General features: G+C 45.7%; 1 protein-coding gene across 1 annotated transcript in view; it reads right to left on the bottom strand.

The window, feature by feature from the left end:
- Positions 1–546: 546 nt before the first annotated feature.
- Positions 547–11,314, bottom strand: part of LOC139552245 (transmembrane protein 132D) — a 52,817-nt gene continuing 42,049 nt past the window's right edge. The window contains exons 8-9 of the mRNA XM_071363789.1: positions 3,993–4,184; positions 547–2,830 (exon numbers count right to left, since the gene is read on the bottom strand). Coding sequence (XP_071219890.1) covers positions 1,373–2,830; positions 3,993–4,184 — 1,650 coding nt within the window. The 3' untranslated portion in view covers positions 547–1,372. The remainder of the gene's footprint in view (positions 2,831–3,992; positions 4,185–11,314) is intronic.

Raw genomic sequence — 11,314 nt, 5'->3', positions numbered from 1 at the left:
CATTCACTCTCTCTCCCTTACTCCTATCACTCAAAATGGACCTCATTCAGTGGGTGACTTCAGTTAACGGGAAACACTTCAATACCAAAGTGACTTTTTCGTAACAGGTTAGGAGAACTTACGCAGCAGGTTAGGATAATTCATGTAGCAGGTTTGGAGATCAGGTTAAGGTTAGGAAAAGGGTTAGCGAAAATGCCCACCTAACCTGTTATGAAAATCACTTTGTATCAAAGTGGAGTGAGAAGTTCCTTCATTTCACAGGCCACATAGAGGAGGGGACCTCTGCAGCAAGACCTACTCTTGTGATGCCACTGACATATTGTACTGTATGCCACATGACATACAGAGACAAACCAAAGCTCAGGGAATCTCACAATTTCCATTGGCTTTTATAGTAATAAACAAAGTATATTTTGGACAATTTCATTATTATGTGTTTTAAATATAAAAATAATCACATTATTTTAAATAAAAAGGAATAATGGTGGAAGACAATATGATGAATATGATGAAATTATGCTCCCAAACCATCCATTTGGTCCTCCATTCAGTAATTTATTGGTTAATCTCATAGGAATTGAACATCAAAACAGCATTGCACAGACAGAGCACTATTCATCTTCATTTACACATGAAATAACCCTCTCTTTTAAAATGCATTGCTCTGTGTTGAGGACAAGATGATACTTTTTTGTTCTTTTTTCTTTTTTTCAAATGGAAGAACTTGTAGCAGAGGTATTTTCATTGTTTGGTTGGTGCCAATATTAAATTCAAACTCTACATGAACATGAACGGTGTTTGCATAGCACATACAATTTGAATAAATGTCCATTCAAAAGGGTGGTCTGTATAAAATCATTTTCCAATAATATTCATAAATATTGCATTTTCTCTGACCAATTGTACAAACTCTTAAACTATTCAGTTGAGGAATCATACAAATATACAAAGGCTGGAAAGTATATAACCAACTACAAATAATGTCTTTCATACTGCAATTACCCTAACAACTGGTACAAAGTGAAATCTGAAGCTATTTTGTGGAGGAGTCATACAAATATATAAAAGCGAAAGGAAATGAAACATTATTAAACTGCATTTAAACAGTGTAAACAATAATCTGTAGAAATATACATTTTTTACCATCCCATATTAATGAAGTCTGGTCATTCATTTGGTAATTTGGTCATATGTGTAACTTGTTCATGTGTGTGACATAATATGTGTGACATAATGGAATGACAGTGTCCATACACCTATTATTATGTGTATACTCTACTTACACAATTTATACACTTAAACAGGTTCAGAACACACAAATGCATGCACACACACGCACGCACACACACACGCACACAACCCATGTGGAATCTCACTTTGGCTCGCCCAGGGGTCTGACTACAGGCCATGGCATGTCAGGTAGGGGCCCCTGAGGCTCCCCAGCTCCCCCAGCCTGACTGGGCCAGTTAAAGTCCACTTCGTTCCTCTTCAGGGCAGCCAGGTGCTTAATGTCCAGCGTGGTGAAGGTGGTGAACTGGACCTGGTTCCTCTTGCTGGTGGGGGAGTGGAGGGGATCGCTGCAGGTGGGCTTGGCTAGGAGGGTGGCTGAACGCTGGGCAGTGGGGTCCAGGGCGGGAACCTGCTGGGAGCTGGTCCTCCTGCCCAGGGTGGCTGTCCTCTCTGGGATAGCACTCATACTCAGACTGCTCTCCAGGGCCCGGTGGGTATCTATGGAGCTGTGACTTTGCAGGCTGCAGTTGGACTCCATTGAGCGGTGGTTCTCCCGCTTGAGGGTGGAGACTTGGGGACCTGTGGTGGTCCCCAGCGACACCCAGTCATTCCTGTGCTCCTTAGGGCTGTTGGGATCTGGGTTGCCCTGGATGGGGGTCTTGTGGCCCCGGAAGCAGAGGTTATAGGAGGTGCAGTTTAGCAGGAAGGCCAGGATGGCCACCACAGAGACCCCCACCAGGGCGAAGATACCGATCTCTAGGTCTGACATGGCTCTAAATGTCCTCACCAGGTCACTCTCCACCACCAGCGGTGGCTTGGGCTGCTCTTTCTGGGGTGGTGCCTCTGCTTTGGGCATCTTTTTCTTCTGGTTGGGGTTTTCCACCAGGTTTCCCCAGTCTCTCCTCAGCCCCTGTCCTCTTCCCAGGGTTCTATCCCTGCCAGGTCTGCCAGTCACCAGAGGTTTGTCAGTGCCAGGTTTGCCCATGGTGGTGGTACTACTGTCAGTGTTGGTGGTAGTGGTGCTGATGGTAGAGATGCCACCTCCAGCCACTTCCTGAGCCCTGCTAGATGATGTGGTGACGTCAGTCATGATGGTCTCCTGGAGGTCTGGCACAGTGCTCCTGAACGAGCGTCTGTCTTCGCCCCCCTCAGTTAGAATCTGTGGTGATGTCACAACGCGCTCAGGCTCTCGTTGGGATGCCACGACTGCTGTGGGCTCCCATGGTAATGTCACAACAGGCTTAGGCTCTCCCTCTGACTCTGAACCATCATTGCCATACTCAGCAACACCCCCACCAGTGTCCCCTCCGTCGGGCCTGCTGCCCATCTGGAAAGTGACCCTGAGAAGCCCGTTGCCCACCACCAGCTTGCTCTTTCTCTTAGACTTCTGGCACTCCTCACAAATCCTCAGCTCTGCTTTCACCAGCGCCCCCTGACCCTCGCCCTCCGCCACCACAAACGCTGACTGGGGGGTCCGGCGCACAGTCGCCACTCTCTCGTCCCATGAAGTCACAGTCAGGGAGTAGACGCTGCGGTCAAAGAGGTCCAGAGGGGTCACTGAGCCATCACTGAACTGGACCCAGCAGCTGACCAGTGCCTCCTAAGGAGAGACAACACAGAGACTGGATCAGGAGAGGACAACGGAAATCCTAAAGTAGGACAAAATGTAACAATGAAATCAATATTCTCCCCAAGTTTGGTTCATCAATTTATTTCCAAATATTCCCTCTCATAAATAGATCTTGTGATAATGCATAATAGTAGGTGGTAAATCAGGAGCTGATCTGATTCGGTATCTTTCCAAAGGATCTTCAAGCAACCCAATGGTTCACAATTCTACAGTTATTTAATTTCCTGCCTCAGTGTTTTGTCGGTTGGGTTGCCATTTTAGATAATCCCTCCTTTTGTTGGTATCTAAGAACTGCCTCTGTTAATCTCTTTATAATTAGCTCAGAGGCTATTGTACCACACACCATAGTCCTATCAAATCATGCTTTGAAACTCAATTTAACCACAGGGGATCAATATCAATATACAGTAGATGCATAATAAACACTGTTAACAATAGCCACCAGAGGGCGCAATGTGGGTAATTACCCCCACCACAAGTCAGTCCAGTTACCATAGAACCAGAGAGCTGTTAGCTGATATGAACGATTAGAGCAAGAGGCCTGGCCTATATTCTGAGGGGAAATACATTATGCATAGCCCAGAATTTTACATTAACACAGCCCATCACAGAAACAAATGGGCATGTGCGCTAGCTCCATTCTAATAGCTTGAGTATTGACTGGGTCAAGCTAGCGGTTCACCAGGCCCCAAGGCAGCACAGGGCTGTCATAATGCTGGCTATGAAGTATGGACAACTGCCTAATGGTTTCCCCGCTCACAGTTTGGGAAGTGTTTTTGAATGGGCATGCTACCCGGCTAATGTGTGAGCTGTTAAACTGTGTGCGTGCTCCCTGCCTGACTCACAGCGTGGCCACTGTACTACAGGCCTGAGCTGTGGACACCATTCAATCTCACACACAGAAATCACAGGGACAAAACATATGCTACTAGACCACCAGGTTACGCTGTGAAATTGATAATTGTCTTGCCTAATATCTGTGAAGGGCTTTGAGGGTACAGTTTTCTAGCAGTGGCCCAGCTTCTGAATGGCACAATGTGTTGGGGCTTGTTCTTTGGAAAAAGTATTACATTGGAAGTTCTATATTTTTGCATAATAGGTTTAATACAGGTTTTATTTTACAGCTAGTTACCTGTTTGGGTTTCTGCATGACTTCCTGTGTGGTAGCCATGGCGACGATGGCCCTGTTGCTCCCTGAGCTGAGCTGGAGGGACAGAGAGAGGCCAGACACCAGCTGCACTCCCAGCTCTGTCACGCTCACTTTCTCATCCAGAACCCTGACCATCCGCTCAGCCAGGATCGAGTCAGACAGAGGAGACATCACCTGCAACATCATACACACACATTAGTATATACACAGACACACACAGTGCCTTCAGAAAGTATTCAAAACCTTGACTTTTTTCCCAAATTGGGATTCAATTAGGCCACTGAGAAACATTCAATGTTGTCTTGGTAAGCCACGGTAGTGTATATTTGGCCTCATGTTTTAGGTTATTGTCCTGCTGAAAGGTGAATTTGTCTCCCAGTGTCTGTTGGAAAGCAGACTGAATCAGGTTTCCTCTAGGATTTGGCTTGTGCTTAGCTCTATTACGTTTCTTTTTATGATAAAAACTCCCTAGTTCTTGCCGATGACAAGCATTCCCATAACATGATGCAGTCACCACCCTGAAGAGTGATACTCAGTGATGTGATGTGTTTGCCCCAAACATAACACGTTGTATTCAGGACATAAAGTTGCCACATTTTTTGAAGTTTTACTTTGGTGCCTTATTGCAAACAGTATGCATGTTTTGGAATATGTTTTTTCTATACAGGCTTCCTTAGTTTCACTCTGTCATTTAGGTTAGTATTGTGGAGTAACGACAATTTTTTATTTTTTTATTTCACCTTCATTTAACCAGGTAGGCTAGTTGAGAACAAGTTCTCATTTGCAACTGCGACCTGGCCAAGATAAAGCATAGCAGTGTGAACAGACAACACAGAGTTACACATGGAGTAAACAATAAACAAGTCAATAACATGGTAGAAAAAAAAGAGAATCTATATACAATGTGTGCAAAAGGCATGAGGTAGGCAATAAATCGAATAATTACAATTTAGCAGATTAACACTGGAGTGATAAATCATCAGATGATCATGTGCAAGAAGAGATACTGGTGTGCAAAAGAGCAGAAAAGTAAATAAATAAAAGCAGTATGGGGGGTGAGGTAGGTAAATTGGGTGGGTAGTTTACAGATGGACTATGTACAGCTGCAGCGATCGGTTAGCTGCTCGGATAGCAGATTTTTAAAGTTGTTGAGGGAGATAAAAGTCTCCAACTTCAGAGATTTTTGCAATTCGTTCCAGTCGCAGGCAGCAGAGAACTGGAAGGAAAGGCGTCCAAATGAGGTTTTGGCTTTAGGGATGATCAGTGAGATACACCTGCTGGAGCGCGTGCTGCGGGTGGGTGTGGCCATCGTGACCAGTGAACTGAGATAAGGCGGCACTTTACCTAGCATAGCCTTGTAGATGACCTGGAGCCAGTGGGTCTGACGACGAACATGTAGCGAGGGACCAGCCGACTAGGGCATACAGGTCGCAGTGGTGGGTCGTATAAGGTGCTTTAGTAACAAAACGAATGGCACTGTGATAAACTGCATCCAGTTTGCTGAGTAAAGTATTGGAAGCTATTTTGTAGATGACATCGCCGAAGTCGAGGATCGGTAGGATAGTCAGTTTTACTAGGGTAAGTTTGGCGGCGTGAGTGAAGGAGGCTTTGTTGCGGAATAGAAAGACGATTCTTGATTTGATTTTGGATTGGAGATGTTTGATATGAGTCTGGAAGGAGAGTTTGCAGTCTAGCCAGACACCTAGGTACTTATAGATGTCCACATATTCTAGGTCGGAACCGTCCAGGGTGGTGATGCTAGTCGGGCGTGCGGGTGCAGGCAGCGACCGGTTGAAAAGCATGCATTTGGTTTTACTAGCGTTTAAGAGCAGTTGGAGGCCACGGAAGGAGTGTTGTATGGCATTGAAGCTCGTTTGGAGGTTAGATAGCACAGTGTCCAAGGAAGGGCCGGAAGTATATAGAATGGTGTCGTCTGCGTAGAGGTGGATCAGGGAATCGCCCGCAGCAAGAGCAACATCATTGATGTATACAGAGAAAAGAGTCGGCCCGAGAATTGAACCCTGTGGTACCCCCATAGAGACTGCCAGAGGACCGGACAACATGCCCTCCGATTTGACACACTGAACTCTGTCTGCAAAGTAGTTGGTGAACCAGGCAAGGCAGTCATTAGAAAAACCGAGGCTACTGAGTCTGCCGATAAGAATATGGTGATTGACAGAGTCGAAAGCCTTGGCCAGGTCGATGAAGACGGCTGCACAGTAATGTCTTTTATCGATGGCGGTTATGATATCGTTTAGTACCTTGAGCGTGGCTGAGGTGCACCCGTGACCGGCTCGGAAACCGGATTGCACAGCGGAGAAGGTACGGTGGGATTCGAGATGGTCAGTGATCTGTTTGTTGACTTGGCTTTCGAAGACCTTAGATAGGCAGGGCAGGATGGATATAGGTCTGTAACAGTTTGGGTCCAGGGTGTCTCCCCCTTTGAAGAGGGGGATGACCGCGGCAGCTTTCCAATCCTTGGGGATCTCAGATGATACGAAGGAGAGGTTGAACAGGCTGGTAATAGGGGGTGCGACAATGGCGGCGGACAGTTTCAGAAATAGGGGGTCCAGATTGTCAAGCCCAGCAGATTTGTATGGGTCCAGGTTTTCCAGCTCTTTCAGAACATCTGCTATCTGGATATGGGTAAAGGAGAAGCTGGGGAGGCTTGGGCGAGTAGCAGCGGGGGGGGGCGGGGCTGTTGGCCAAGGTTGGAGTCTCCAGGAGGAAGGCATGGCCAGCCATTGAGAAATGTTTGTTGAAGTTTTCGATTATCACGGACTTATCAGTGGTGACCGTGTTACCTAGCCTCAGTGCAGTGGGCAGCTGGGAGGAGGTGCTCTTGTTTTCCATGGACTTTACAGTATCCCAGAACTTTTTGGAGTTAGAGCTACAGGATGCAAATTTCTGCTTGAAAAAGCTGGCCTTTGCTTTCCTGACTGACTGCGTGTATTGGTTCCTGACTTCCCTGAACAGTTGCATATCGCGGGGGCTCTTCGATGCTATTGCAGTTCGCCACAGGATGTTTTTGTGCTGGTCGAGGGCAGTCAGGTCTGGAGTGAACCAAGGGCTATATCTGTTCTTGGTTCTGCATTTTTTGAACGGAGCATGCTTGTCTAATATGGTGAGGAAGTAACTTTTAAAGAATGACCAGGCATCCTCAACTGACGGGATGAGGTCAATATCCTTCCAGGGTACCCGGGCCAGGTCGATTAGAAAGGCCTGCTCGCAGAAGTGTTTTAGGGAGCGTTTGACAGTGATGAGGGGTGGTCGTTTGACCGCGGACCCGTGGCGGATACAGGCAATGAGGCAGTGATCGCTGAGATCTTGATTGAAGACAGCAGAGGTGTATTTGGAGGGCAGGTTGGTCAGGATAATGTCTATTAGGGTGCCCATGTTTACGGATTTAGGGTTGTACCTGGTGGGTTCCTTGATGATTTTTGTGAGATTGAGGGCATCAAGCTTGGATTGTAGGACTGCCGGGGTGTTAAGCATATCCCAGTTTAGGTCACCTAACAGAACAAACTCTGAAGCTAGATGGGGAGCGATCAATTCACAGATGGTGTCCAGGGCACAGCTGGGAGCTGAGGGGGGTCGGTAGCAGGCGGCAACAGTGAGAGACTTATTTCTGGAGAGATTAATTTTTAAAATTAGAAGTTCGAACTGTTTGGGCATAGACCTGGAAAGTATGACAGAACTTTGCAGGCTATCTCTGCAGTAGATTGCAACTCCTCCCCCTTTGGCAGTTCTATCTTGACGGAAAGTGTTATAGTTGGGTATGGAAATCCCAGAATTTTTGGTGGCCTTCCTAAGCCAGGATTCGGACACGGCAAGGACATCAGGGTTGGCAGAGTGTGCTAAAGCGGTGAGTAAGGCAAACTTAGGGAGGAGGCTTCTGATGTTGACATGCATGAGGCCAAGGCTTTTTCGATCACAGAAGTCAACAAATGAGGGTGACTGGGGACATGCAGGGCCTGGGTTTACCTCCACATCACCCGAGGAACAGAGGAGTAGTAGGATGAGGGTGCGGCTAAAGGCTATCAAAACTGGTCGCCTAGAGCGTTGGGGACAAAGAATAAAAGGAGCAGATTTATGGGCGTGGTAGAATAGATTCTGGGCATAATGTGCAGACAGGGGTATGGTGGGGCACGGGTACAGCGGAGGCAAGCCCAGGCACTGGGTGATGATAAGAGAGGTTGTATCTCTGGACATGCTGGTTTCAATGGGTGAGGTCACCGCATGTGTGGGGGGTGGGACAAAGGAGGTATCAGAGGTACGGAGAGTGGAACTACGGGGTCCATTGCAAACCAAAACAATGATAATGATAACTAGCCTGAACAACAGTATGCAAGGCATATTGATATTTGAGAGAGACATACAATAAGGCATAAAGTGATTGCAGGTCTTGATTGGGAGAGCTAGCTAAAACAACAGGTAAGATAACAGCAGCAATAACAGGGTGCTAGTCTAACACAGCAACAACAGGTAAAAATGGCGACGACTAGGCAGAGAGGGTCGGATTAACTACACACAGATCCTGAGTTAAAGCACAGAGCCGACAGATAAAACACAAATAAACAGAATGGAGTACCGTGAATTAATGGACAGTCAAGCAGGCATCAGCTATGTAGCCAAGTGATCATAGTGTCCAGGGGGCAGCCGTAGATGGAGCAGGGAGGCCTCCACTAAGCTAGCACGCGGCGTTTAAAGTTAGTAGCCCGGGGGGTGGTCTGCTCAGACGGAGGGGGTCTGCTCAGACGGAGGCCGGTTGAGGGCACAGCGGGTGGGGTATTCGTCTGCAGACCAGACGTGGTCGCGTCGACAGAGAATCCAAGCCGGATGGCGATGGCGAAAGAGAGGTTGTGAATTGTAGAATTGTGTTTGCTAACTGGTGCTAGCTTCGTGGCAGTGGCGCTAGCTGCGCTAGCTGCAAGCTAGCTGTGAGGATCAGAAGTAGTGGCTCAGGGATTACGGCAGGAATCCGGCGTTGTTGTCGAGAGACAGTCCGATGCTGGTAAATTGGTGAGTAATATCCAGGCTAATAACAGGGCTGGTGTCTGTGCAGAAGGTAAAAGCTGCTAGCAGCGGCAAAAAATGGCTAAATTAGCTTGTAGCTGATTTAGACCAGTTGTGATGGATTGGCAGGGCTCTGTGTCGGCAAAAAAAGGTCCAGGCCAATTGGCAAAATATGTATTGTAGCACAAGAATTAGCCGGAGGACCTCTTCGGCTAGCCGGGAGATTGGCCTAGCTCGAGGCTAGCTCAAGGCTAACTGTTGCTTGCTTCGGGACAGAGACGTTAGCCAGGAGTAGCCACTCAGATTGCAGCTAGCTATCTGATCCGGTGTAAAGGTCCAGAGCTTGCGGTAGTAATCTGGAGATTTGGTAGAGAAAAAGCAGTCCGATATTCTCTGGGTTGATATCGCGCTGTGCAGACTGGCATGTATTGACCAAGCTGAGGCTGGCTGGTGTCCGAGTTAACGGTAAAGACCACTAGCAGTGACTAACTGATAACTAGCTAGTAGTTAGTTAGCTGGCTAGCTTCTGATGGGGGTTCCGGTTCTAAAGTATAAAAATAGCAGATCCGTACCACATTGGGTGTTGGGGGTTGCAGGAGAGTATATTCAGTCCGTAGATGGAAAGTGAGATTAAAATATAAACGGAAAAAACGAGGAAAACGATTATTTACACGGGACAAGACAAAACACACGTCCGACTGCTACGCCATCTTGGAATCGAGTAACGACAATGTTGTTGATCCATCCATCACTATTGGCCTCTCTGGCAACTGAGTTAGGAAGGACGTCTCTATTTTTGTAGTGACTGGGTGTATTTATACACCATCCAAAGTGTAATGAATAACTTCACCATTGAGGGACCTTATAGACAATTGTATGTGTTGGGCAGAGAGATGAGGTAGTCATTCAAAAATCAAGTTAATAGGATCGGACCCATTTTCGCCTAAAATGACATAGCCAAATCTAATTGCTTGTAGCTCAGGACCTGAAGCAGAGATATGCATATTCTTGATACCATTTGAATGGAAATACTTTGAAGTTTGTGGAAATGTGAAATTAATGTTGGAGAATATAATACATTAGATCTGGTAAAAGATAATACAAAGAATTTAAAAAATATAGATTTTTATCATCTTTGAAATGCAAGAGAAAAGCCTCAATGTATTATTCCAGCTTTGGCGCAATTTAGATTTTGGCCACTAGATGGGAGCAGTGTATGTGCAACGTGTTAGACTGATCCAATGCACCATTGTATTTCTGTTCAAAATGTTGTATCATGTCTGGCCAAATGTGCCTAATTGGTTTATTAATACATTTTCAAGTTCATAACTGTGCACTCTCATCAAACAATAGCAAGCTATTCTTTCACTGTAATAGCTACTGTAAACTAGACAGTGCAGTAATATTAACAATAATTTAAGCTTTCTGCCCATATCAGATATGTCTATGTCCTGAGAAATGTTCTTGTTACTTACAAATCAAATCAAATCAAATTGTATAAGCCACATGCGCCAAATACAACAGGTGTAGACCTTACAGTGAAATGCTTACTTACGAGCCCCTAACCAACAATGCTGTTTTAAAAAATACATAAAGGAATAAGAAATAAAAGTAACATGTAATTAATGAGCAGCAGTAAAATAACAATAGTGAGACTATATACAGGGGGGTATTGGTACAGAGTCAATGAGAGGGGGCACCGGTTAGTTGAGGTAATATGTACACGTAGGTAGAGTTATAGAAGTGTTGAAAATAAAGGAGAGCCGCACACTCTAGGAGCTCAGATGCAAAAATTGAATGTCCAACATTTCGACAGCCAAGCTGTCTTCATCAGGGTGTAATCAAACATTACGGGATGACTCGTTTATGTAGTGTCAAAAGACACAGGTGTCTGTAATCATGGCCAAGTGTGGCCTAATATCATTGGCTAATTATCAAATATTAAAATGGCATACAAAGAACAGCATACAAAAAAACAAATGGATAGCATACGATCATAGATTTATTTTAGACTACACAAGCTTACAAACAATTACAATGGCAAAGTCACAATAATCACAAGAATGGCTTCAGATCAAAGTCTACGTTGAGACCCGAAGGGAGCAAGGGTCTTTAAATTAAAGATCCAGGCAGCCTCTCGTTTTAACAATAAATTATCAAGGTCACCCCCTCTCCTAGGGAGGGTGACATCTTCTATGAGTTATAAAAGTGACTATGCATAGATGATGACAACAGAGAGTAGCAGTAGTATAAAAGAAGGGGGCAATGCAAATAGTCTGGGTAGCCAT

Source organism: Salvelinus alpinus, chromosome 24 (assembly GCF_045679555.1).
Source record: "Salvelinus alpinus chromosome 24, SLU_Salpinus.1, whole genome shotgun sequence".
Taxonomy (NCBI): domain Eukaryota; kingdom Metazoa; phylum Chordata; class Actinopteri; order Salmoniformes; family Salmonidae; genus Salvelinus; species Salvelinus alpinus.
The sequence above is the reverse complement of the archived record's forward strand: the minus strand, read 5'-3'. Positions and strand labels throughout refer to the sequence as shown.